The sequence below is a fragment of the Accipiter gentilis genome, chromosome 1 (assembly GCF_929443795.1).
Source record: "Accipiter gentilis chromosome 1, bAccGen1.1, whole genome shotgun sequence".
Taxonomy (NCBI): domain Eukaryota; kingdom Metazoa; phylum Chordata; class Aves; order Accipitriformes; family Accipitridae; genus Astur; species Astur gentilis.
Genome location: NC_064880.1, coordinates 37309072 through 37336048, shown reverse-complemented (window position 1 = coordinate 37336048; position 26977 = coordinate 37309072). Strand labels below are relative to the sequence as shown.

The 26977-nt window shown below is 62.1% G+C and overlaps 2 protein-coding genes across 2 annotated transcripts; both read right to left on the bottom strand.

Annotated features, from left to right (window-relative positions):
* Positions 1-5738: 5738 nt before the first annotated feature.
* FEV (FEV transcription factor, ETS family member) lies at positions 5739-11438 on the bottom strand. The gene is made up of 3 exons (XM_049809395.1): positions 11286-11438; positions 10214-10288; positions 5739-8014 (listed from the first exon to the last, which is right to left on the bottom strand). Exons 1-3 carry the CDS (start codon positions 11335-11337, stop codon positions 7503-7505), a joined length of 639 nt encoding a protein of 212 aa, XP_049665352.1. The 5' UTR covers positions 11338-11438; the 3' UTR covers positions 5739-7502.
* A 4148-nt stretch (positions 11439-15586) lies between these two features.
* On the bottom strand, positions 15587-22850 carry CRYBA2 (crystallin beta A2). Its single transcript, XM_049803426.1, has 5 exons — positions 22831-22850; positions 17795-17968; positions 17230-17371; positions 16033-16175; positions 15587-15734 (listed from the first exon to the last, which is right to left on the bottom strand). The coding sequence occupies exons 2-5, from the start codon at positions 17953-17955 to the stop codon at positions 15587-15589; spliced, it is 594 nt and encodes a 197-aa protein (XP_049659383.1). The 5' UTR covers positions 17956-17968; positions 22831-22850.
* Between the last annotated feature and the right edge of the window lie 4127 nt (positions 22851-26977).

The following is a 26977-nucleotide window of genomic DNA, read 5'->3' as shown; positions in this document are numbered from 1 at the left end:
CAGACCCCCAGGGAGAGGGGCAGGGAAGGGGAAGGCTTTGCCTTTCTCATAGCTGGTTGCTACGCTTCAGGCTTCTGAATTTGCTGGGGCTTCTTTAGCAGGATCCACAGTACACACTCTCCAGTTGGGATCTGCATCCAGTGCTTCCCAGTCCCTCTGAGCCCGGTGCTTGGGCTCTCCTCAGCCAGGAAGAGCTGTGCTGGCTCTGCAGGTCATGGAGGGTAAGCTGGATTCTCTCTACCTTTGTGTGCATCAGCAGAGCTGCTAATTAGGCCCAATCTGGCTCATTCAGGCAAAGCTGTGCCGCCAGGAAGACAGCACAGATGTCCCTGTGACGAGGACTGACCTGGCAGGGTGCTGTGCAAGGCTTTTCTGTGGCTGCGTAAACCCACTGAGACCTGTGCTGCTCCTCTCCTCCCTGTCCCTAATGGGTGCTCCTGTCTGTGCCTTTAGATTGACATTCATGTGACCTTGTGGTGAGCTGTCTGGGCCAAAACATACTCACGACCCACCCCAAATTTGGCCATATCCACATCTTGTGCTGGGGAAGGTAGTAGTCCTTACTCTGGCTTAAACAGGGGTGGAATTGGACCCTTAGAGCTCCTATGGGGCTGTTGGGTGAGCCCTGACTCTCCCCTATCAGCATTTTGTGGAGAGGGAAACTGAGGCATGGTGACATGAAGCAGCATGCCACAAGCCAGCAAGAAGGGTCTGCAGCATCACAGGGTAACACCCAAGCCATTGGTACCAGTTGTCTTCACCCTGAGCCGGGGGGGTTTGTCTAGTGACCCCCTACCCCCAGCCATGGGGCCTTAAAGAGTCTTGTCTCTAGAACTGAATAACCTGCCAGCACTGGTGGAGGTTTCCCACCCTGCAGATCCCCTTAGAGACACCCTCAGGGTCCTACCAGCCTCAAGCCCCAGCCTTTTAAAATGCTTCCAGCTGCAGCGAGGCCATGTCCTTCCCCTCCTCCCTTGTGTTTCATTGATTAAGAGTGCTAGGCCTCATTGGGGGATTTAGGAAGAGCTAATTGCAGACTGGTAATTGAAGACAGCTTGGAGTCTCTGGAAATGTCAAGGAATGAGAGACGAGCTTAGATGCTCCTGTGCATTTAAATATGCATCGTTGGCTCAGCCAGCACCTTACTGAGGGGAGAGATGTCTGGTTTTCCCTCCCCCAGAGGACCTTGTACAGCTGCTGGGGGGAGCAAGGCAGGGGGACCACTAACCTTACCTTGCCTGGGAGCCTCCTGCTCCCCCTAAGGCAAGGGAGGGGGGACGGGGGGGACACAAGCAGGGGCAGGTACTGAGGGTGGGAATCTTCAGACAGGCTTGGGAGCTCAGCATTTTCCTCTCAAAAGCTGTGTGCTTTAGCCTGCCAGACCCCTGTGCTGCTGCATAATGCCACAGGGGTCTGGGCTCAGGAGCCAGCTATGGGGCAGCAGTAGGGGGATGGAGAGATCTTGTTCCCAAACTTGTGATCCCTGCAGCCAGCCGGTGCTCTCTGAGGAGCAGCGAGGGGCTGAGATCTTCTCAGGAGGGGGCTGGGAAGCCCTTCTCGCTGCCAGCTGCAGGGCCCAGCAGTGTCTGGTGTTGCAGAGATGGGGGATTCACATTGGGTTTGGGACTCAGAGGTAGAGCAGCAGGGCCAAGTCAGGGATCCATCACCACAGGGCCTTGGTGAAGAATCACAGCTCTTTCCTAGCTTGAAATTCTTCCAGCAACAACACTTCTCCTCTCTATGCCTCACAGTGGATGCCCCATCATGCCTCTACCCCATGTTGCAGCAGGGGGGGTGGGCACAATCTGCATGGTGCAGCCTGCAGTTGGTTCAGCCCCTCCTGCCACAGGGAGGTCTCTTCTCAGGCCATAGCATCCTTCTCTTGCTCCCTAAGGGTGTGTGGGGCTGCTGGAGGCACCAGGATACATAGTCACCTTTGGAAGGTGGGATTCTGCCTGGAGATCATGGAGCAACAGCTCTGTGGGACTTCCCTTGCCCTGCTGCTCTGTCTGCAGAGCAAATTCCATTCACTGGATGTGCTGGCTGTGGCACTGGGACATGGAGGAGCAAAGGGCAGCTGGAGCAGCCAGCCTGGCAAGCCATGCCTTCTCCTGCCGGACAAACAGCGGGGAAGCTGTGCTCTTGCTATTAAGAGTTGGCAGCATCCCCCAGAGTGACTCGGAGCTACTCCGTGGGGAGGAAACTGCTCCGGATGATGCAGACCCAGCACCCACGTGGCTGGCACAGGACCTGCCTCAGCCCAGCTTTCTGCACAAGCCCTTCTCCTCCATTCAGCTGCGAGGATGATGGATAACATGTTCCTCAAGGCAGATGGAAGTGGGAGGTCTCTCTTCTGCCTCTGTGGGAGTTACTCGGATGCTGGCTCCGTCACAGCTTCGGGCTGTTGCTGCTCTGCTGAATTGGGGATGACTTGTGGGTGCAGGTTTCCAGTGCCCTTGCTGTTCCATGGCACTTCAGTCACAGCTGCTGGTGGGTTGTCTAGGGGGGAAGATGTGGACAAAGTGACCCAGGGAGATGGCAGAGAAAGCGTGAGGCGTCCTAGACTAAATTGGCTGATGAGATACTTGTACCCAGGGAGGGGCAGGACAGCTGCCTCAGGGTCTCAGCTGATGGGGGATCCAGGCTGGGGTGGGAACCTGTAAGAGGCTTTGAGTTCTGCCTGTGCCCAGAGTAGCCCAGTGGTAGGCATGAGACTGAAGGAGGTGGGACAGCAGACAGTTTGCCCCACCCCACCCCCCGTAGCTGAAATGTGGCTTTGGCATTGCCTCTTGGTGGGTATGGGACTGAGGATCACAGCTGTGTGCCAAGAAGCTGGGACATGTGGGGAAGGGGAACCAGATGCCTTGGAGCCCTGCTGTGATGGTTAATCCTTTTGCCATGGAGCCCAGCAGAGCAGAGGGAGGGCCAGGGCTGCCTAGGCTAGGGCGTTACTTCCAGCCTGCTGATTGCTGAGCATGGAGGTTACGCTGTTCTGTGTCCTCTGCCTGTCTCACGGTCCTGTGTCACCCCTGAGGACCAAGCTCCCTGGGGGACAGCCAGGCAGCACCAAGCTGTAGCCCAGAGCAGTCGTGGGGAGCCTGCCCCAGGGAGTGAGTGCCCCCGGGCTGGACCGGGTGCCACTCCCTCATCAGAAGTCCTGCATTAGAGCGTAATCTGGCATTAGTGCATTAATCCAGTCCTCTGCTGCCCAGCCCCTGCCCTCAGCAGAGCCTGGCCCAAGGTCTCAGTGTACAGCCGGGCAGAAGCGGCACCAGGACACTGTCTCCCTGGCAGCCCTTGCCTCGGCACCAGCGAGGAGACGGCAGCAGGGGCAAGGTTTGGGGCTCCATCCAGAGCATCCCTGTGTCTGGGGAGGGCAGCAAGCAGGGAAGAAACCCAAAGTGTACAAAGCTCCTCCCAGGTGCATCCAGGACCTGGGGAAAGAGAAGTCCAGGCCAGGGGGGTTTACGGTGGCAGTAGGGCCCCAGCCCCAAGCACATTGGCAAGGGAGAAAGCAGCACCTTTTGGAAGCATCACAGTTGGTTCCTTGGAGGAGCTACAAGAGGGGTGTTGGAGCCCGACTACCTACACCTGCGGGCTCTGGCTCAGCGACACTGAGTCACGAAGTGCGTTGCAGGGAGCCAGGCCAAGGGATGGTGGTGTCTAGAGAGAGGATGTGAGTCAGCAGGTTGGAGGGGGGTGGTGGTGAGCAGAGGAGCCAGCGCAGCGAGGGTGCGGAGAGGAGGAAATAGGTGGGAATCGGGAGAGGTGGAGGGGCAGCAGGGGTGGGCAGGGAGGCAGCCCCGTGTTCCCTGCGGCAGACGTGACCTGGCTGTGCTGCAAAGGCTCTTCCCAGCGTGAGAAATTAAGCAAGTGGTGACGTGGCTCTGCTAAAATAGGAGAGGGGCTACGCCATCCCCTCTCTGATCCTTTACTGTGGGGCTGGGAGGCTTTGGGGGAGTTGGAGGAGTCCCCCACCATCCTGGCAAGAGGTTGAGGCCAGGACAGGGCTCAATCCTGCCCTCTTGCTGGCTAAGCAAAGACAGAGACAAAGATACTTTTTTTTTTTTTTGAAGTAGGAAAAAAACCATCTGCCTTTAATCAAAAGGCAGAAGAAGCTTCCAGGCCACGTGCTCTGCTCCCTCACTCTTCTCAGCGCAGGCTGAGGCCCTTTGGGACCTCATTCCCCCATCTAACCCTGGGCAGGGCACCTGAGGACTCCCTGCAGGTAGGTCTGGAGCCCTCGGGTGCAACTGGGCCCATGCACCCTGCTGCCAGACACCTAGGACAGGCTCCGCACCCCACTGCCAGGAATAGTGTGCCCCCATCAGCCCCCCGGGCTGGGCACCCCTGGTCAAGGGCAGGGACAACACTCCGCCAGGAGCCGTGCCGGGCTCGGCCCTGCTCACCCATTGGCAGGATTTTGCTGCAGTCTGCTCTGAGCTGTCGGTTTTGGTGACTGAAGAAAGCAGTGCTGCTGGCAGGCTGGGTCAGATGGGGCTCTGGGGATGGGGGAGGCTGGGTTGGGTGGAAGGTGATGCTCTGTCCTCGTCTCCAGTAAGCACAACATTGGAGGGGAGGGGGTCTGCTCCAGTGGGGCCTGGGGATGGGAGCATCCCAAGTTGCCATGGTGACGCTGGCTGCATCCTCAGGCAGCCAAGAGCTTCACTGGTGTAGTCCTGCATTGGTGTCCCCCACCTTCCCTCCTGGCTGTCATCCCAGGGGAGTGCAGGGCTGGTTCCCAGCTTTTGGGGTGGCACTTTGGGGTCAGAGCAGGGGGACTGTGCCAGTAAGCTCAGCCAGAGCAAGGCAAACCCTCAGCCTGTTGCATTGAGGGTGTGCGGTGGTCCTCCCTCTCACAGAAAAGTAACTCCTCTCCTTCTGCAGCATGTCTGGCCTCTGAACCAGTGGGGACATGGATTGCAGGGCTGAGAATGAGGAGGGAACTGGGGTCACCTGGGCTTCACTGGTGTGGGCACTGACAGAGGAACAGAAGGGATAGGAGCAGGATGGCAGTGGGGGGAGCTACTAGCGATCCACATCCCTTAATCTGTGTCCTGCCCTGCGTCATGCAGTTACCTAAGCCCCGAAGCAGGCTGCCCCGGCAGGGGCACAGCTCCCTGCCCCAGCTCTGAGGGAGCTAGCTGTGGCCAGCCTCCCATTTCGCCCTTGCAAGGCCAAGCTTGGGGGGGGCTATCTCCAGCCTGAGTGCTGGTTGCATGGGGGTAACTGCTCCATTTCTCCCCACTTCACCCTCTGCTGTCCTTGGGGATCAGGCTGTGCAATGCTGAGGGACCCCTGCTGGGAGGGACACCACCCCCCCACCCCCCCCAGTCCCTGCAGCTCCTTTCTCATACTTGGTCTCCCTGCTGGCAGCATCAGACACCCCACCTCACCACCCCACCCCCCCCCCCCCCCCGTAGCCTGAGCCCTCCCCAGAGGAGACACTGCCATCAGATCCCCCTCCCTTAAGCTGATTAGGGGAGTGAGGATGTGTCTGAGCGGATGCCGTGAAGGCCATGAGAGTGACCAGACCCTGGAGGGACGCAGAGGGGGCAGCACGCAGCCCCCACATCTGGTGACTGCTTTAATCTGGGGGGCACAGGGAGAGGGCTGGGGGCTGACCACCCCCTCCATGGGCTGCGTAATTGCATGGCACCCCCTTATACAGCCAGTCTGATCCCTGCTATAAGCCTGGCCCCCAGCCCTGGCACCGTGGACCTCTGATGGGGGTGGGATGGGGAGCACAGCCCCAGGGAGGGGGCCAGGCAGAAGGCAGCCCTTGAGCCCACACCAGCCACCATGGACACCAGTGGATCTGTGGGCACGTTCCTGAAGCTGGGCAAGCAGTGCTTCCCTGGTCACCCCTGCATCTATGTCACATGCGACCCTAGCACCACGGCTTGGAACCTCCCTGCTCCTGGCACAGTGCAGCCCAGCAGGGACATCTGGGCTGTGCCGGGCCCAGTGCATTGCCCCAAGTTGGTTGCACAGAGCTCTGTGGGTCATGAGAGATCTGGCTCCTGGCATCCCAAATTCCCCTGGATGATGGCAGGGTGGCGGATATCCTGGCAGGCCAACTGTGTCTCCTCTTTGCCTCCAGCTGCCACGTCCCCTTGCCAGCCTGGGAACAGGGTATGTGGCTTCACTGGAGGGGTGTCTCAAGAAGCCCAGGGGTTTCCAGCTCTGCCCTGTCTCTTGGGGGCTGTAAGAGCCAGAGGTGATGCCTGGAGAAAAGGTGATGCAGCAGGGTGGCCACATCCTCCCCACCCCAGACCTGCAGGTGCTCCGACTCAGTTAGGAGAGGATTTGCTGGGTCGTTTCCCCTCTCACCAGCTCCCTGCAGACATGAGAGGACACAGGTCACAGCACCTCTCTGTTTTATTGAAGACCAATCCCTCCCCCCAGCCAGCGCAGAGCCCAGCATGCCCATCTTCTGCATCCGCTGGGCCAAAGTCCTGCTCCGGAGGATGGGGCCACCTCCTTGGACACAGGGGCAGGGACCCAGGGCTGCCCCTCCGTGCCCAGGGCTCCAAGCCCTGCTGTCATCCCTTTTCCTGTTCCACCTCCAACCCAGCCTTGTCCCTGGGAATGTCCCCACCCGTGGAGGGTGTCCCACCAAGTCCTGCATGTGAGGGGCTAAAGCCACTGTAAAACTGAAGCATTAAACTTGGAAGTAACCAGCAGGACATGGCTCATGTGCAGGGCTTCAGGGACCATCCCACACCGTGGCATGGTCCTTGGGCACTGGAGAGAGGGCAGAGTTGCAGGGGCCAGGCTCTGCTGCCTCCGGGCTCTGTCCTTGCCCTGAGGGCTGGCAGTGCCCCTCACACCTGCCCCTGGCACCTCCAACAGCAAAGCCCTGCCCTGGGCAGGAGTTAACCCATGAAGGTCATCTGCTTTCCAGACCAAGGCTTCTCCTGAGGTCTGGAGGAAGCCACCATCAGCAGGAGGTGTAGGAGGGATGGAGGAAAGGAAGGCTTTGGAGGCAAAGGTGGAGAACCAAGGAGTAGCAAGGAGAGTCCCCTTTCCCTGCCCAGTGGGACCCTCACTCATGGACACAGCTGCCCTGGGGCCTCAGCTCCTGATTCCTCTCTGCAGAGAGAGGGGAGGGCAGGCACAGGCTGGGGGCAGAGTTAAGGATGTTCATGGGGTGGGCAGCATGTTGCAAAGGAAAGGGGGGCATGGTCCCTGCCAGGAGGAGAGCCCATGTTTTTTCCTTCCATTCACACCCTGCTTTAGGTATCCACATCTGTTCCCAGGATCATGGATCCCTCCTCACCCTAAATTTAGATGGCGTCTCTCCTCCAGCCACCCACATCAGGGAACCAACCCAGCTACCCTGCAAGCACCCCTCATCCCCCACGCAACTCTCCAAATCTAAAAGAGGGCAACTGAGAACAGGGCACGATCCCACCCACCCATCCCTCCCTGCTGAGCTCCCCAGCTCCACAGCCCCATGCTGCGGGGGATGGGGAGTTCCGCCTGGCGTGGCCGAGCCTCTAATGGTAATGGTTATTCATGTTGTTGAGGTGGGAGGCTGCCATGGCGCTGAATGGGGCAGAGGGCTGGAGCCCGTGCCCGGGGTAGAGGGATGGGCTGGAGCCAGGCCAGTAGGAGAAGCCAGCTGGCGTCACCCCCGAGGTCATGAGGTTGAGTTTGGAGATGCCCGAGAAGGGCAGCGGGGCCAGGTTGCCCTGAAATTTGTAGAGGGTGTGATCGGGGGCGGACGGCTGGCACACCTGTGCCAGCCCGTGGAAGTCGAACTTGTAGGCGTAACGCTTGCCGTGGACCTTGGTCATGATGTTCTTGTCGTAGTAGTAGCGCAGTGCCCGGCTCAGCTTGTCGTAATTCATGTTGGGTTTGCTCTTCCGCTCGCCCCAGCGCCGTGCCACCTCATCGGGGTCGATCAGCTTGAACTCCCCGTTCGTGCCTTCCCAGGCGATGCAGTTCAGGTTGGCCCGGTCGGAGAGCAGCTCCAGCAGGAACTGCCACAGCTGGATCTGCCCGCTGCCTGCAAGGCCGGGCCCCGGAGAGGTTAAAGCTCCTTTTCAGGGCACAAGGAGCGGGGCAGGATGTACCCCAGTGTCCTCAACCCCCTGCTATGTTGCCCCCTCCCACACCCAGGTTTCAGATGCACCTCACTGCATCTTCCCTCCTCTAGAGACACAGAAGATGGTAACGAGGTCTTGCCTCCTTTGCAGCATCCCTACCCAATCCTGTCCCCCAAGCAAGAGGAGGAGAGGAAGCCCCTGTACATCTGGACAGGGGTAGGAATGCTCAGAGGTCAATGCAGGCTGCAGTGGGTCTGGATCCAGGGTCCCCACGTCCCTCCCACCCTAATTCAAACCCCACTGAAGATGAATACCTGCTCATTTGCTTTGGCGTGAGGTTCTGGCCTGGTTCTTTCATCTGCAACCCCATGAAGGAGGTATCTTGGCAGTACCCAGATCAATACCAGCACCAATATTCCCCACTGCCACCTCTGCTTGAAACTCGGCTAGAGACACAGCACAGCCCTTGCCCATCTCTAGGGGCACTGTGCCCTGCAAGGATGTCTCCATGGTGAGCTGAAGTCAGGGTGGAACACTGCTCTGACCTGCACCCCTGGTACATGCAGGCAGGTATAAGGGAAGAGAGACCACAACAGGGCAGGACATGCTGTGGCTTTGAATCAGGCACCAATGTTCCTTATTTCCAGAGGAAAACTGTCCTCCCTGAGCCATGGCCATTGCACCCACAGCTTGCACCCTTGGTGTGTGCTCAAGATGCCTCTGTGCCAGGCTGTGCACACACAGGAGCCTGACACACCTGGACATGTTTTCTGCCACTATTTTTTTCTAAAGGTGCTTGGATCCCATATAGAGGTTTAGCACCCACTACCCCTGCAGCAGGCAGTCCCACAGCTCAGCTACATTTCCCACAAAGAATCACCTTGTCCCGCTTGCTTCGCACCCACCTATTTTATCTGGTGCCCCCCAACTCTTGCTCTGGATGAAGCAGGGAAGAGCCATGCCCAATCTGTCCCCATTCCACCGAACCCTGCTCAGACATCCTGATCCAGGCAGATGAGCCCAAATCTTTTCAAGGTATTGTATTTCCAGATCCCCCATCCTGGGACTGAGGTGGGGGATCTCCCCTCCCTAGGGTACAGCCACAGCCCTTACCTCTTCTCCATCCCTGCAACCCCCTGCCCCGGGCTCCTGCTATCCCCCACCCACAGGGTGCCCCACCTGCAAGGACGGCAGGGAGGTGATGGGGGGTGCAGCTGGGCGGGGTGGGGAGGCTCAACCCTGCCTGCCGCAGGGTGCTATGATGCAGCACCCAGCAGCTCCCCGAGGAAACCTCCAGGGATCCAAAAAGGTCCGTCTCACCACAGTGCAGTGCACAGAGTATGGCTGGGGCAGAGTCCTCAGCGTAGAGGTGGAAGGCCCCCCCCCCCCCCCCCCTAGTCCCAGCTTTGCCCACCCCCCCATCCCTAAACCAGGGCTCCCCTTTTCCCACTCAGAGCATGGCCTGGCCCTTGTCTCCTTGCCAGACAGGCAAGCTACATGGCCCAAACGCCACAGCGCTGGCCCCATAGCCGCCTGAAAACCAGTGCTGCTGCACTCCCCAGCAGGCTCCAGGCTGCTCCCTGGCCGGCCCTTGGCCGATCCCCGGCCCCCCGGGATGGTTTTCCCCAGACGGATGGCTCCTGCTCCCCGGGATCCGTCATCTCCCAGCCGAGCCATGACCTCCCGAGCCCCGGCCCTTCACTGGCAGCTCCCCCCCGGCTGGTATCTCACCTCATCCCCCTGCTCCCAAGCACGGGGCCACCGAGCCCGGATTGGACCCCCCCAGTTCCCGGGCTGGCTGGCAGCTCCCTCCCCGTCGGGTGTCCCCGGAGCACCGGGGGGAACCGGAGCTGGGACCCCGCCGCCGCCCAGCCCCTACGGGGCTACGGGGACGGAGGCTCCCGGCCGTCGGGGCTCGGCCGCTCTCCCGGTGGGTTTTAGCGGCGGGATGCTCCCAGCCCGAGCCGCCCGCAGCAGCAGCAGTGAGCGGGGCTCCGCGGCGGCCGTGTCCTGCGTGGGCAGTGCCCGGCACACGGACGGGAAGGGGTCCCCGATGGCTGCGGGGCGGGGAAGGATGCTTGTGCCCCGGGGGGGTCCCCGCTCCGGGCGGGCCGGGGGGAGCGGGGCCGGTCCAGGGGAAGGGGCAGCGGTGCTCTTACCTTTCTGCACGCCGGGGCTGAGAGACCCCCACGCCTGGCTCTTCCCGTCTTTGAACAAAGTTTCCCCGACTGGATCTGGGGGGGGAAAAAGGGGCGCGGGTGGGGGTGGAGGGGGGGCTGGAGCCAGGCGGGACCGCGACCCCCCGGCGCCCACCCGCGGGCAGCCTCCCCGCAGCCCCCGGCCGCTCCCCCTCGCCTGCCTCGCCGCCGAGGCGAAGCCAGGAAACGCGTCCAGGAAAAAGGAAATCCGATTTCCGACCGAGCCGGGGAAGCTTTTAAATAGGAATAGAAAATCCCGCGGGCTGGGGTAGGGAGGAGAGAGGGAGAGAGGGAGAGAGCTGCGGGGCAGGGGGGAGAGGGTGGGGTGGAAGGATGGGTGGCAGGAGCGGCGGGTGGAAGGAAGGACGAGTGTTGGTGTTTGGGGAACAGACGGCTGGGGAAAGGCGAGAGGGGTGGAGAGGCGGATGGAAGGAAGGAAGGAGAGATGGGTGGATGGACAGAAGGACAGAAGGGAGGATGGGTGGGTAGATGGAGGGAAGGATAAGAAAGAGAGAAGGAAGGGCGAGAGGTGGAAGGATGGAAGGAAGGGCAGGTGATGGGTAAGACGGTGGAAGAATGGGCTGATGGAAGGGACAGAGAGAAGATGGAAGGGATGGCTGGTAGCGGGGACAGAGAGAGGGACGGAGGGACAAGTGGGTGGCACGGAAGGATGGATGGAAGCACAGGGGAAGGGTGGGTGGGTGGGTGGAAGGATGGGTTGGAAGGACAGAAGGGTGGATGGAGGAGTGGAAGGACAGGGGGACGGTGGGCAGATGGAGGATGGAAGGGAGGACGGGTGTGCGGGCGTGGAAGGCTGTGAGGACGGCTGGAAGGAAGAAGCAAGGGATGGCTGGAGGGCTGGAAGGCAGGAAGGGAGGACGAGCGGAGGGAGAGGGGAAGGCAGGGTGGGCTCTGGAGGGAGACGGGACAGAGAAGGGCCCCGGGGCAGCGGCGGGGCAGGGCGGGCGGGGGCCGGGTGCTGTGCGGTGCACGGCGCTGCGGCGGGGCAGCGGCCGGGGGGGTCCGCCCGTACCTGGCAGGTACATGTTGAGCAGCAGTGGCACCGCTCCGGCGCCGTGTCTCATGGCAGCTGTGGGGGCGGCCCGCGGGCTGCATGTTTTAATATTCCTGCCCCTATTATTATTATTATTATTCCACTTTATCAGGGAGCAGCTGATGGCGAATAAATGGCAGCGGGACGGGCAGGGGACGGGCAGGGGCCGGGGGAGGCGGGGGTGGGGGGGGAGTTTCCAGGCAACTCGCAGGGGCTCGGGGCCCCGGCTCCAGCAATTTCCTCTGCTGTAATTAAAGCGGGCGCTGCCCCCCCCCCCCTTCATCCCCCCCTCCCCGCTATCGGGCCCGCATCAGACTTTAATCACGGCCGCGGGTTTCTATGGAGAGCAGCTCGGGCCGCTTCCTGCCTCTTCCGCCTCCTTAACTCTTCGCAAACACGGCGCTGCCATCCCAGCCGGGAGCGGGGCTCGGACACTGCCTGGAGACGGCCCGGGCCCGGCCTCCCACCACCACCACCCCCGGCGGGCACGGCGGTCCCCACGCTGCCGGCATCGCCCGGGCCCTCTGCATCTCACCGCACGGCATCGGCATCGGCCCACCCGCCTCCGGCCCTCTGAGCCACCCGTGCCTGCCCTTTCCCCAGCTCCGGGGTCCTCGGCACAGTCCTGGGGTCCCCTTGCAGCTCCCAGAGCCCACCCAACTGGGGTGAGTCGGTTGGGTCCCCACCATGTCCCTCCAGTTCCGGGACACCCGTGATGGGATCTCTTTGCGGTGCCCAGAGCTCCGGGCTGGGTAAGTGCATCTCCAGCGGTTGGTGGCACCAGGATATACCGCAGCTCTGCCACTTCCCTGGCTTCTCCATGCCCTTCTGGACAGTCCCTACCTCGAGAAGGGTTAAGCCTGTGACCGTTCTGGGGTCCCCAGCCCTGTTCCGATCTCTTGCCCAACTTTATTAGGGCCTGTAGAAGCTGGGTGACCCCCAACACCCACCCAAACATGCATAGCCCCATTTCCACCAGCTTGTCCTGGGCAGTCCTGGGTGTTGTGAAGACAGAAGGGTGATTGGGGGAGAAATCTGTAACAGGGAAAGGGTCTGGGGTGATCTCGGCTCCCAAAAGGCACATCTGGCCAGGTTTTTCCCCATCACCCATGGCTCCAGCTGCTACATGCAGCCGTGGGGTGATGGCAGAGGTTCAGCTCTTGGCTGGGGGTACGGAACCAGCAAAGATCAATGTCCCCCCAGCCAAGAGCCGACACTCTGCCGTCACCCCACAGCTTGAGGCAGCCAGGCAGTGTGCCAGCAGCAGGCACTCTCTGCTCCATGAGTCCAATGCCATACAGCCAAGTTGCCCATCAACCCATGACCTCTCCTGCGGTGTTTCATTGATGTCTAGTAAAAGGATGGGCTCTCACGCCAGACTTAGCCAAATTTCTTGAAAGTGGTCATCGTGAGACATGGATCCGATGGAAATCAAGATACAGTTGTGTCAGACCCATGGGTATTATTTATACTGCAGCTGAAATGTGCTCTGCAGAAGAAGCCACAGTCCACAGGTAGCAACACTCAGCCAGGGTGCCTCGGGGTGCCACAGCCCAACGCGGCTGGTGGCTACTCCTGCGTGGGGGTGTGCAAAGGGTTTAGGGAACAGAGGGTCCATAAGTGCTTCACCAGGAGACAGAGAGCAGATGCTGGTGGGGAGATAAAGGAGCATAGCCCACAGTACTCCCCCACCAATTCCCCACCAATCCTGTTTGGATATAACAGCCCTTAAAAAAGTTTCTCTTCCCCCAGCTTGTCCCCTGAGGTCCCCACAGCAGAATGCCCCAGCTCTGTACAGCCCAACAGCCCAGGCTGCTCCCCCCATCCCTCTCGTCCTCAGCCCCTCAAGTGCAGCTCTCGCAGCAGCGGCTCCACAGCCTCCCAGACTTGCTTTCGCTGCCTGAGTCACTGGAACAAAACGCAGGCAACGGAAAACAAGCCCCGGAGACAGTGGGGTGAGGTGGGAAGGGGGCCAGACCCACCAAGCCCCTGTCTGCCAGGAGCCGCAGTGACCAGGATCCTGCCCTAGCAAACCTGCATGGCAGAAGGCATGGGGTGTGGGGGGGTCTGGACTGAGGGCTCCTGTGTCAGCCCAGAGTGGGGGGAGCAGTTTGGGATCAGCCTGAGAAGCAGGATTAGGGCTGTGAGAGCTGGAGACGGGGGGCTGTGGGTGGCACAGGGGGTGGAGACACCAGGGTCCCTGGGAAAGCCAGTGGGTGGGGGGGCTTACAGTGGGGTGTGATGGGACTGGTGGCTTTGGGTGACCTGGGGGCTGAGGGGTACAGAGAGGCAGGAAGTGTGGAGTCCCAGGGGCTGAAGAGCCTTGTGCCCATGGGGAACTTTGGGCACCCAAGAGATGTGCCCCAGGTTCACGGGGAATCTGGGACATGGTGGCGCTGGGGCAGACTCACAGGATGTGGGGGGCAGGGCACATAAGGAATCCAGGGAACAGGGCTCCAGGTCCATGGGGGAGACAGGGGATGGGGCTTCGGGTCTGTGGACAATCTGGGAGGTGAGGGTTCAGCTCTGCAGGGCTCCAGGGGACGGGCCCGCACACTTGGAGCACCCAGCTGGCAGCAGCAGAAGGTCTCCCTGGCTGCAAGCAGGCAGTTTGCCCCCCTCTCCCCGAACCAGCGCTGCCACCCCCACCCAGGACAGAGCAATAAAGACCCCACATTTTACCATGACCCCCACAGCTCCCTCCCCATCGCAGGCCTGTGCGCAGGTGCCCGGGACAACTTCACCTGTGTGCCGGCGGCGGTGGCGTGGAGCAGAGCCGAGCTGACGTGGCCTTGGGCTGGCTGCAGCCTGGCCGGGTGTGCAGGAATGTGTTTGTGCAGGGGGAGAGGCTGGCTGCCGTGGGGCCGTGGCGGGGTGGGGCCAGCAGGGACATGGAAGGGACAGGGGAGGGCTGGGGGGCACCCCGCAGCGGGGACGCCCTGCGGGATGGGGATGTACAAGGTGCTGGGTGCTTTTGCGTGGCACATGTTGGGGTGTAAGGGGAGAGGGAGCAGGGACGTGCAGGGTGTGCATGGGCATGCTGGTGTGCATGCTGCCGCGCAAGCTCATGGGTGCAGTAGACGCACTCACACACATGCCAGGGCTGGGGTCTCTCTGCAGCCCCAGGTGCAGGGCGTGCAAACACCAGCCCTCAGCCCAGTACTTCCCAGTCTCCCAGCACCCTTCTGGAGCACCCACAGCCCTAAGGTCAGGCGTGCTTTTAGCAGGGTGGGCATTTGGGGACCCAGGCATCCAAGCCACCCAGCACTGTTCCACCATCCTGCAGCTTTAGAGGGGTTGTTCTGGGTGCAGGGAGCAACACGGAATGGGAGCCCTGCGCCCCAGGAAGGCTTGGGGTGCTGGAGCAGGATGGAAGAGGAGGAGGAGGCTGGGAAAGGGTGCTGGAAAAGGAGGAGGAGGTTGGGTGGGGTTCCCGGTGTGCCCCAGCCAGAGCCGGAGCCGGATGCTGGCACGGATGTGGGATGTGCTGGTGTGGCCAGGCTGGGGGTGGGGGGGACGCGGACCCTAAGGGTGCTGGGAGCAGTGAGCTGAGTCCCCTGCCAGCTGTGGGACACTGCCCCGAGGATCTCCTGCCCCTGTCCCCTGCACCCCCACACAACCCCTGTACGGTCCCTCTATAAGCCAGCGCCCCCAGCCCTGCCCCAACTGTGGCCATGCCATCTGTGGTGGTTCTCCCTCAGATGACCCCAATGCTCCTCCTCCTCCCCAGGCCCACAGCAGGCAGGGACCCCCCTCTCTCTTCCAAACCAGGGTGCAGAGAGAAGGGACCTCATGTTCACAGGTTTTGGAGCAATTATTTTCCCCAGGAGGAGGACCCAGGGCACAACCCCCCTGGACAATCCCTCCCAGCTCCAGCCCCTTCTTTGCCCAGTAAGGCCAGTAAGTTCCCAGTAAGTTCCCATTTCCCCAGCTGGAGCATCATGGGGAGCATCATGAACTGGTCTGCATGCCCTCTACTCACAATGCATGGACCAGAGGTAGGGTACAGAGAGCTCAGCCCGGGGTGGAGGTGGCCACACATCCAAAACCGCCTGAGGAAAGGGAAGCCCCCTCCAACTGCTGAGAGCTGGGGGGAGGCAGGACTGGGGCAGGCACCCTGCCTCCCACCCCACAGGGAGTCCCCCAGGCCTGGCAGCCCCCCAAGGAGCAGAGCAGAGGCAGGAGCACCCTTTTTTTTGACAAATGCCTTTATTTGCTACCAGATAGAGGTCTATTGCACAGCAGCCTGGAGGCTGAGGGGCATGCGGCCCTGCCCCTTCTCAGTGCTGGACGCGGCGGATGGATTGGATCTGGTTGGTGTGGGCCTGGCTGCTGTATTCATTGTACTTCTTGAACTCGCCGTTCTGTCTGTCCCGCTCCAGCACGTACTGGTAGCCCCTGTATCCCGGGTACTGGTATGCCACCCACCTGCAGGCAGACCCCTGGCTCAGAGCCCTGGGCCAAGTCCCCCCATCCCATCCCATCCCATCCCATCCCATCCCATCCCATCCCATCCCATCCCATCCCATCCCTCTGCTTGCCCTGGGAGGGTGAGGGACAGAAAACACCCCATGCATGGCTTGGGTTTTCAAGGGAAGAGAAGCAGGCAGGCACCCATCCTTTTTGGGGTCCTCCTTCCCCATCCTTGGGACTATTCAGGAAGGAGGCACTCACTGAACCCCAGCTTTTGGCCCCCACCACACCCCTCCCCGCTGGCAAGACTCACGCTCCGGCGTTCACTTTGATGGATGCCACCTCCTTGTTGCCCCAGCCCATGGCCTGCAGCGAGGGGTAGTCGTCGCTCAGCTCAAACTTGTGCCCCTGGAAGTTCTCCGCCTCGTAGAGGATGACTTTGCTGTCATTGTGGTTCTGCGGAGAGAGCTGGGGGTCATCGGGGATGGGGTAGCTTGTGCAGGGATAGAGGATGTGGCATCAGGGAGACAAGCACCAAGGCACCGTGGGAGGTCTGGGACCATGCCCAGCTTTGGTGCAAGGCATGGGGATGTCTTTCGGCCTGGCACGCCCTCACCGGGACACCCCAAGGCTGCCCAGAGGATGCTGCTCTCATGTCCCTGTGGTCCCCATGCACAACTGCTGCTGAGGGTGACAGTGGCCACATCCTCTGCACCCACATGGGCTCCTGCCCTCAGCATCCTTTTGCTCCCTGAGGCTGCAGGAGGGTTGCAGGGCAAGGCAGGCAGTTGACAGTGGTCCCCCCGGCTCCGTGGGGCTTTGCTGGCTGCTGGACACCGAGGGGTTAATTGCTGGGACACTGAGCGATGCGGCACTGTCCCCCGTGCCCAGCCCCCACACGCATCTATCTGCACCGAGGAGCAGTCCTGCCAGCAAGGAGTGATCTTATCGCATCCCCTTTATTAAAGCCCAAGCATATCTGCCTGGTGATTATTAAAAGTTGGGGGGGGGACCCCGCTCGGAGGCGCAGACGTGCCGCTATTGCGAGCGCCAGTGTCTCTGCAGATGGAGCGATAGAGGCTGCATCTGCCTGGGCACGGCTCGGGTACCCCAGGCGGGAGGGGGATGAAGCCCGCACCCTCAGCATCCCTGCAGATCTGCCAGCTCCCCTCTGCTCAGCCTGTCCCTGGGTATCTGGGGCGGGGGGACAAGGCCTGGGGACCCCAGCCTGGGAGGTGGCTCTCCAATGCCCAAAGCAGGAGGAGCTGGGATGGTGTTTTCAGCCTAAATTTTAGCCCTAAAGACCATGCCAGGATCCTTGCAGGGAGGCAGGAGCCAGTGGGTGCAGCCACCCCTCCACCTCACGGCACCTCCATGTGCACCTCACCCCTCCATCCCATGTCCCACGTAACCCGTCCTCCTGTCTGTCCCTCATTTCCCTCCGTGCTGGGCTGCCGGGGGGAGGCTCTGCCTGCCCCGAACGCACCGCACTGGTGTCCCCGTAACTCACCGCGCACTTGACGGGCCGGAAGGAGAGGAGGTGCTCGGTCCGGTAGCCACTGTTCCCGCTCCAGGCCTCCCACCGGGGATAGTCACCCTTCTCCAGGATAAACTGCTGCCCCTGGTACTCGGGGTACTCGAAGCCCACCCAGCTGGAGGGGAGAGGAGGAAAGCCCTCAGGGGTGTGCAGCACAGCCCCTAGGCTCAGCCCAGGGCTGGCTTCTCCCTCCCGTGCAGGGGATGGAGACATCCTGGCAGGGTGTGGGTCTGTCACAGAGGTCGGGGTCCTTGCTAGCAGCAAATGTCCCTTTTGAGAGTGGAACCCCTCTCCCCAGGGCCAGACCGTTGCCTCCGACCTGCGCCTCGGCTCGGCAGGGTTTCCCTGCTTTGCAGACGGGGAAACTGAGGCACCATGCAAGGAGCACAGGGAGGGAGGTCGCACGATGAGGCTGTGTTGGAGCCGAGGAAGGACCCGAGTGTCCTGGCTCCCCAGCAGCTCCCAACAGTCCCCTGGGAGCAGCGGGTTTGCCGGAGCAGGGTGTGCCAAAGGGCCGCAGGGCTGGCGGGACACTTACGGGCCAGACTCCACCTTGATGGAGCGGATCTTGCGGAAGCCGCGCTCCATGATGCTGGGGCACTCCATGAGGAACTCGCAGCGCTTGCCCTGGAAGCTCTCCTCCTCCCACACTGTGATCTTGTACTGCCCCAGGGTGTCCATGGCTTCGCTGCTGGTCATGCGGGTCGCTTGGCTGCTGGCAGAGCCCCACGCATCACCCCGGGCAGGTGCCCGCCATCAGTCCCCAGCCGCCCCGCTGCCTGCCACTGAGCCTGGGGTGCCGGTGGTGCTGCCCTCACATATCCTATGCCACTGTCCCCTCACCCTCCCAGGCTGTCACAGGGGATGCTTCCCATTCCCTTTCCCTTGGCGCTCGGGGATCTCCGTCCGGTGACCCCCAAGTTGCAGGGGCACTTGCGATGCCCCATCTCTCCATGTGATGTACCCAGGGCTGCCTCATTTTCTCTGCTCCCAAGCTCCCTGCGACGACTCCTGGGGTCGGCTGGGTGCAGCGACACTGTACCCGGTGCAGGGGGGTGGCAGCGGCCCCGACTCAGACACGGGTGCGGGGTGCAGCCCATGGGCAGAGCAGCCTGGCTCTTGCAAAGATGGGTGCCAGCCTCCCTCCTGCCCGCACAGGGTACCCCTGCTGTGCCACGCAGCACCCCACGGCTTGCCCTTCCCCAGAGTGTGCATTGGGTGGGAGGGCTTGGTGTGGGGGGGAGCAAAGGGAGCGTGGCAGCGCCTGTGCAGTGGGGGGGCTTGGAGGCTCACAGCCTGGTACTTACTTGGTCGGCAGGGCACAGAGGCGAAGGTGGCGGTGCCGGTGCCGGCTTTTCCCCTCGCCCTTTATAGGCGGGTGCCGAAGTGCCGATGGTGCAGGCGGGCAGGGCGCTGTGTCAGCAGGCAGAGGATGGGGGGGGGACAGGGTGCGCACCCACCCCAGACTCCGGCTGTCCATTCCAGTTAGGCAGTGTGGCGAGAGCAGCCCCCCCGTGCCTCGCAGGGCTGACAATGAAAGTGCTGGGCTGTGTTTGCGCAGGGGCTCAGGGCACAATGGGCAAAGGGCCTGACGCACCGCTTTCCTTTCTGCCCCTGGACAATGTCCCTGCTTGGCCCGGGGATTAGGGACCCAGCCTTTCCCAGGGCACCCGCAGCCTTTGCCAGGATTGAGGTTGGTGGGAAGGAGGTGCCAGGGTGAAGCAGGGATTTGCCAGCTGGGAGCTGAGGGACACTGATGTCCTCACACTGGGACGCAGGGGCTGCATCTGCCCCTCTGCCTGGGGCCCTGCCACTGCGGTCCCTCCTCTGATCAGGCTCTGCCTTGCATATCCCGAGCTGGCAGGGCAGGGCCTCAGTCTGCACAGGCAGGGCTCCGTGTGGGGCGGGAGAAGGTTAGGGTGAGCGAGAGGGGTGGTGGACATGTTAGCATTGTCGCGGCTTGGTCTGCCCATGCTCTGGGAGATGTGCAACACCCTGCAGAGGTTCTTGTGTTGGCTCTGGACCAGGCACTGATGGACCCCAGGTACATGATCCTCGCTTGCAATGCCCTGGGCACATCGCCTGGCCTGGCAAAGGGCTCTCTGTGCTCCCCACATACCTCTCACCCAGGCAGGGGACACCGTGCACAGCTGGAGGAGACCAGCTTTGGGGCAGACCCGTGTCCTTCACCTAGGCAGCAGGACCAGCCCTGCCTGGGACCGCACCGTGCCATACAGACATCCTCAGTGCCTCTGACGAGGGCCTGGGCTGGATGAGGCCAGCACAGGCCGGAAAGGAAGAAGAGTGCCCTGCCAAAATGTGAAATACTGGGTCTCTTGGCAGCAGCATTTCTTGCAGCATCCCTGTGCAGCCTGCAGTGAAGCTGGACATTCCCCACCTTCGGCTGGGCAGGAGCCATGCTGGCCTCTGAGCAAGGGCTGGCCCAGAGCACCCCAAACCTTCCCAGGAAAACCCCAGCCCTTCTGGGGGTCCTGAGCACAGGGGTCAGCATCCCAAGAGAGCCCGGCAGTGCCGGTGATGGAGGGTGCAGCGTGGGCAGCTGGGGGTGGCGTTAGGACGCCTGGCATCGCTGCCCCGTTCTCAGCAAGAATTGGGGACTGAGAGGTGACAGCAGGGACGGGCTGTGGGCAGGACTCGTGGGTGCTCTTCGTGTCGTTCCCCCCCACCTGCTCGACGACAACACGCCGGGCAGCATTTCCTTCCCTCCCTGCTCTGAGGCTCGGTGCGGGGCTGCGCCGATGCCTGCTGGTCCCAGCAGAGGGTGCAGCCTGGCAGCGGTTGGAGCTGGCTCCAGCTAAGGGACGTAGGTGGCCCTTGGACGGAGACAGGCGCTGGGGAGGCGACCCTCAGCTTGCGACGCCCTGGGTGCTCGAAGCAGGGCGGGGGGAGACCCCAGGGTGCTGCCTGGGGGAGCAGAGGGTGGAGGGAAGGATGGGGATGCTCCCAGGGGAGGGAAGGGGGTGCATGGAGGTAAGCAGACCCCTGGGGATGCAGCCTGGTGGCCTGGGGACATCCCTCAAAGTGCTGGGGGACAGGTTTGGGCAGCCCTTAGGGAAGCCAATACCTTGGGGAAGGTGGGGCAAGATGCAGAGCTAGTGCACTGCGGGGTCCCCCCACGCCGCTGCTGCCCCTCGCCTGGGCTGTGTGAGCAGAGGCGCGGGGCACTGGTTAGTTTGGGATGCTACAGGGTGTGAGGGCAGTCTGGGCTTATGGGGTGCAGGGCACTATGGGGTGTATTACAGAGCCCCAGGGCATGGGATATGGCAGGATATGTGGGATGCTGCGAGCTATTTGCAGGATCTATGGGTCACTGGTGTTGTCCCATGAGGGGCATGCAGGCAGCTCAGTCACCCCCATACAGCCCTTTGGATAAAAGCATGGGGGGGGGGGGGGGGGGGGGGAACGACAAGGGAAGAAACCCACCCTCAGATGCAGGCTGTGCCCCTTCCTCGCTTCTCAGCGTGTCCCACATGCTGGGATAAGCCTCACTCCCTGTCGGCAGTCGGGGCATCCACATTGGAGCCACAACCACGTCCAGGGATGTGGATCGGGGGGTCACCCACGAGGGGCTGTACCGAGGGCCCTTCCCCACCGCACCCCAGGATGCTGAAGCAGCCTGGCCTCCCTGGGGCATCTCCCAGCACCTCTGGGCACTCCCTGTCACCAGCCAGCATCCCCGTGGCTGGGTCACCTGCCAGCCCCCAGCCACATCTGCCCGGCGGGGAACACGGACAGGGGGAGGCTGGTGCGGGGGCAGGCAGCGACTCTGCTCAAGGGCAGCTGCTAATATTGGCTCTGGGACCTGGTTAGCGCTCGCCCAGGGCCTCCTGCATAGGCTAATTTAATAAGGGCCCTGCGTAGCTCCCGGCTCAGCCTGTTCCCTGCGCTAGCAAAACAGATCGGGTTTCTCCGTGCCACCGGGCACAGCGCGGGCGGGAGGCCGGCAGCCCCAGGGGACAGTGGGAGGACACGGCCGCCCAAGCACTCCGTGCCAAGCCTGGACCATGCCACGCGTGGTCACTGGCCGTGGGGTTATACCCTGCGCCTTGTGCAGGCGCTGGCCCGGGATGGTGCACGGCTTGGGGGGCTGGGCAGGCTGAAAGGCAGCCCCGAGGGAGGTGAGGCACAGGCTGTCCAGCCATCCTGATGCTATTACCACATGTGGGACACATCTGGGGCTTATGGCAGCATGCTGTCTTTCCCACTGCTGTTATGAGTATCTGGGCTAGCTGACCAGGCCAGCACAGCTGTGTGTGGTCCTGCATCTGGCTGACACTGTGGGCTGAGCTTTGGCTACCCCCACGAGCCCCACCAGCCCCTCTCTCCTTGCCCCCAACCCCACTGGAGGCTGCACCATCACCCCAAGGGGCTGGAGGTCCAAAGGCTGGGCCGAGCAGGAGCAGATGGAGCTGGTGCCGGCCCCTGTTTGTCTTTCTCCCAGTTGCCTGGTGCTCTGTTTGTTCTGGGGATGGCTTCCTGCTGCCAGGGCCAAAACAGGTGGCTTTTATTTGCAGGGTCTGGCTGATTAGATCAGGGGCAGTGTGTCATTCCCCCCACCCAGCCCCACTGCTCCTTTTTGCTCCCTTTTCTCCGCAGCCTCATTTCCCTGGGAAATGATCCTCATGGGCAAGGATGCAGACACCCCCCTTCCCTCCCCAAGCATCTCCCCTTTGGGACTGCTTTGAACATGGCCACACCAGGATTGGTAAATCCCAGCCAAAACCCCCACTTCCACCCACTGGGTCCCCAAATCCCAGAGCTGAGGGGCTCGCTGTGGTCCCCAGTGGCACTTGTCCCCTCCTGGGACCGTGTTGGCTACAGAGGACACAGGTGTGCAGGTACATACCTGCCACAGAAGCCTCCTTGCACAGGCGCTGCCTTGCACAGGGAGCTCTGGCACACGCCAGCCACCCCACGCACACGTGTCCCCCGCGCACCCGGCCATCCCCTCCCCGCAGCCGGAAACTCCCGGGATCGCAAACAGCCTGGCAGATGTTGCTGGGATTAGCTCCCACACAGGCACACGCGCACACTGCGGGCTGCCAGCCGTTCTGTGCCCGGAGGGGCTGGAGAAGTCCCAGGCGCTCTCAGGCTCTCCTGGGGCAGAGCTTGGCGGGTACCTGCCCCAACTCCTGCTGCACCCAAGGCCGGATGAGTCCTGAGGGTAAGCAAGCAGTGGGAGAGGAACCCTGATGGGAACTGGGGACCAAGATACTGACTGGTCTCTGGGAGCCATCACCAATGGCCGGAGAAAGGCAGGGATGCGGTGGAGGGCACAGCCACTTGCAGTGCACGGGGTAGCCAATGGCCTGCTGAGGTGGTCTTCCATGCAGGACCCCTCACCCCAGCCTCTGCTCTCCCCATGCACCCGTGGCCCTCAGCCAGCCACTGGTACCCCTGCTGGGACCGGCTCTCCAGACCTGCCCACCCGCTGTCCCCACCAGCACTCTGGCCACCCCCGGGCATGCTGCTCACCCCTTTGCTGTGGGACTGTCGGTGCCCACTCTGCCCTGTGGCACCCACAGCTCTGGAGATGCACCCATAAATACCCACCAAGACAAGGATACTCCCAGGGACACATGCTCCCCCACTGCTGCCCATCCGGGACCTGCCCTGCATGGCCCCTACCTGGCCCTGGCTGCAGGCTGTCCCCGGTGTGGGGGTGTGCTCGGTCCCCCGGCTCTGCCAGCCTTGCTCAGTCCCCAGGAGCTGCCGGGGGAGCCGTGGCTTCACCTGCCTGCTCCCCACTGTTCCCATGGGGACTAATCCCACCTGAAGGTCAGGGAGGCTCCACCAGCTGCTCACCTCCTGCCTGTGGATTACAGCCTGGGTGTGAGCAGGTGGCAACTGCTGCATCCCCAGGCTGGGCAAGCCCCTGTATGGGGCTGAGAGCGGGACAAAACCGAGCTGGGTTGCTCTAAAAGGGGTCCGAGGGTGACTGGTCCCTTGCAGCCTCAGGTGTGTGTCCCCATCCATCATACCCTACCCAGATGGGGATGCCAGGCACTGGGGCAGAGGAGCGGGTATCTGGTCCTTGGGTCCAGATCCTGACCCAAAATGGAGCCCGCTGGTGCCAGCCACTGTGACCACCTGCCTGTTACCCCAGATGACCTTGGGCTGGCACCCCCGGGGCACCTCAGAGCTACAGTGTCCTGGAGAAACGTGCTGGTGCCCAGTGCAGATCAGTCCCAGGGGAGTGGTGATGGAGACAGGAGAACCATGTCCAACCCTGCACCCAGCCCATCCTGGATGCAGTCGCAGGTGCATCTCCTTCAATACATCGTACCATATTTGGAGGGGCACCATGGGGTGAGCACAATTTCCCAGGTCCCAGCTTTACCTATAGTACCTGGGGTGTTGCCATGGGAGTGCAGGGTGCAAGGACAGGGTTGGGGGGGAAGTCCTTGGACCTCCCCTCCTCAGCTCCCTCAGCCCCACAGGTAGGGGATGCCAGCTAAGCCAGTGCAAGGCCAAGGTCCCACTCCACCCCGCTGCTCCTCCACTCCTCTGTCGGCAACATCTGTAGTGCCAAGCACGCCGAGCCAGGGTGATGCTCGTCCAGGAGGCAGACAAAAAGCCTGACAGTGGTGGCTCCCCTCCTCCAGCAGCTCTGCAGAGACAGCGCAGGCAGGGGCCGAGCCAGGCGCTGCGGCAAGAACAGAACATCCTGCCTCAGGGCTCCCGAAGACGGCAACAGCTGGGCCAGAAGCAGCAGCCCTGGCACCCTGCTCAATGTCCATCCCCTGGGCAGGCTACCCACGCACTTCCTGGGGCCACCAGCTGGCCCGGGAGAGGGGAGCCCCATCACTCACCCCTTCCCCAGAGGCCCTGTGGGAAGATGGGGCTGATGCACTCTGAGACACAGGAATAGTGCGAGCTCTGGGTTTCTTCCCCTAGCACCGTGAGTCCTTCATCAGGGCACCCCCTTACCCCCTTCACTCATGGGAGTTCAGAGCCCTTTCCTGGGGCAATGGAAAGCCCCATCCCCTGACCCCGATGGCCTGTGGGTGCAGGTGGAATGATGCCAGGCTGTACCCAGCCTGTGCCCAATGCTCCCCACGGCCAAGAACAGGCTGGGGGTGGGCAGAGCTGCTTGTTGTTTCACCATGGCAGGATGCGGCTCTATGCCTGGGACCCACCTCTGCACTCCACCCTGCCCAGCAAATAGCAATAATAAGCTTGCTCCAGAGCCAGCTGGGCTGAAGGCTGCCTCAGCCCCCGAGTTGGGGGGAATGTATGGGATGGACCTGTTGCCTGGGGATGGTATCTGAAGCCTGGCAGAGGGAGTACAGGACCCCAGCACAGAGCCAGGACAGTCCCTTATGCTCCCTGCCCCGGTCCTTGCCTTGGCCAGGAGCAGGCTGATGGGCTGGAGACAACCAGGGGCTGCTCAGCAACACCCTGAACTCCAACATTAGCCCAGCCCCAGAGACGCAAGCAGTCTCAGTCTCCTTGTGCAAGCCGGCTGGGTACCCGCAGCACTGCTGGGACAGGACGACCTTCAGGGACGGGGAGCCTCTGCTCAGCCTGGGCACCTCCTCCAGGCACAACAGAGCCATAGCGAATAGGCTGGGTAAGGGACAGCTGAGGTATAGGGGTGCCCACGCAACCCTGGTGCTCAGCCCCTGGGGTGCCCACACAGCTCTGTGTGCAGCGGCAGCTCCCTGGGCTGATACCCCCAGAGCGCTGGCGTGCAGAGGGCCACCAGCTGCCTCCGCCACATCCTGCGGCAAAGCAGTGCCTGCCCCAGGGATGGCACACCCCATCCGGGCTGGGCAGGACACGCAGCCCGCAGGCAACACCCTGCAGGCAGCCAGCAACGGTGCACACCTCTGCTCACACCCACACCTTCACGCGATGGACGGACACCAGGACACGGAGCAGCCAGCGTTTCGCTCAGCAGGAGCACGCATGCACACGTGCACACACGGGGCAGTGAATGCAGCAGCGAGATGCACCAGCTCTGCACCGCCTGCCCAACCCAGGGGTGGCACACACACACAGCCATGCACACACATAAACACATATGCAAATACACACGCATACATATGTGCGCACACACACCTGTATGCAGCTACAGCTGTATGCAAATGCAGACCCGGACACTCTTGCCTCCCTGGCGCTCCTCCTGTACCCTGCCCTCCCCATGCAAAGCCTCCCCATGCAGAGCTGCACCATGCAAATCCCCAGCCCAGGTCCCCAGGTCCTCAAAGCCACGCAGATGGCCTCGCAGGGCCTGGGGGGGTGGGAGGACGGCACAGCACAGCGCAGGCAGCAGCCTGCCAGCCTGGCACAGCCCTTGGCACTGGTGCTGGTTCTGACGTGGGAGATGTGGGTGTTTAAAGCCACTGGCTCTGCCCAGCCTGGGAATCAGCTCACCCTTGACTGCTAACCCTGCCAGAGGGCTGTTCCCCAGCCAACACAGCCCGTAGGGCAATGTGGCTTCCCGGGGCCGCCCCCAGCTTTGAAGGGTGTCACGGCTTGCCAGTGCCACTCAACTGGCAGAGCTGGGACAGCGAAAGCAGGCTGGGAAGATGGCGGGGGGGCAACTGCTAGTGTTGCTGCTTGCGGCTGACCCCTTCTCCTGCTGGGACACACGTGCTACCTTGCTCACAGACCTGCTGCTGGTGCCAGTGCAGGGTCTGGCTCCCTGGCTGCTGCCCGGATACCCTGAAAAGTAAAAAAAAAAAAAGCTTTTCTGCAGCATCTGGGCTATCTACAAGGTGCAACATGGGTCCCACGGGGTGCCAGGTTGTGCTAGGGCACAAGGCAGCCCAGCGGCGTGTGAGCCACCGAGGCAGAGCAAGGCGGCCAGGCAGCACCTCCGCAGCCCTGCTCTGCCAGATACCATCTCCGCCGGGCTCTACCCCCGCGGGGATGCACGTGCGGCAGCTGGAGCGGCACGGGCAGCAGGGTCTGGCTTTGCTCAGAGTTATTAATCGTGCTCTGTTTGATCTGAGTGGGGCAGCTGCAGGGGGCTCTGCATATTGGGGGATGTGTTGTGCTTTCTGAGCTTTTCAACTTTGCCAGACTTGGTGGCAGGAGACAGAGCCCAGAGACACGGCCCAAAGGGGCCTGGGGCCAATGTGATGGCCAGTCACCACACTGTGAGGTGGCTGTTCCCAGGCTAGGATGGGCACTAGGCTCTGGAGAGATGTGGGAAGCTCAGCACCCCTGGAGATGCTCTTTGATTTTGGTGCTTTCCCACACCACCTGTTGGAAACTTTCCAAGCATCTGACCAGGCAGGGAGCCCAGGAGGTGCCTTATCTCCATCCCTTGCAGGGGCACCCCAGGGAAGGAACAGGGCTCTCCTGCTCCAGGGCAGGGGATGATGAGCCTTGTCCTATGCATGGATCAGATGGAGACAAGGGAAAGCAGCAGGAATCATCCTGTCCCTTGGCACACTCTTGGGCTTCTTCACCTCCAGCCTCTTCTCCATCCATACTGCAGGGCTGGGCTCAGCCTTCGCAGTGTTTGCAGAGAGGCTGCAGGGAGGGCTCAGGACCCACCTGTAAACTCAGAGTATCCCTGAGCACGGTCGAGCTGGAGCTGGATCCTGTGCTGCAAGACATGCGCCTGTGCCTGCTGGGGAGCGGCATCCCTAGGGCAGGCAGGAGCGCGCTTGGGGATGTCAGAGAAATTGCAGGCATGGCCAGGCAGGGTGGTGTGGGGCATTTTGCCCCTCCCCCCCAAGACGAC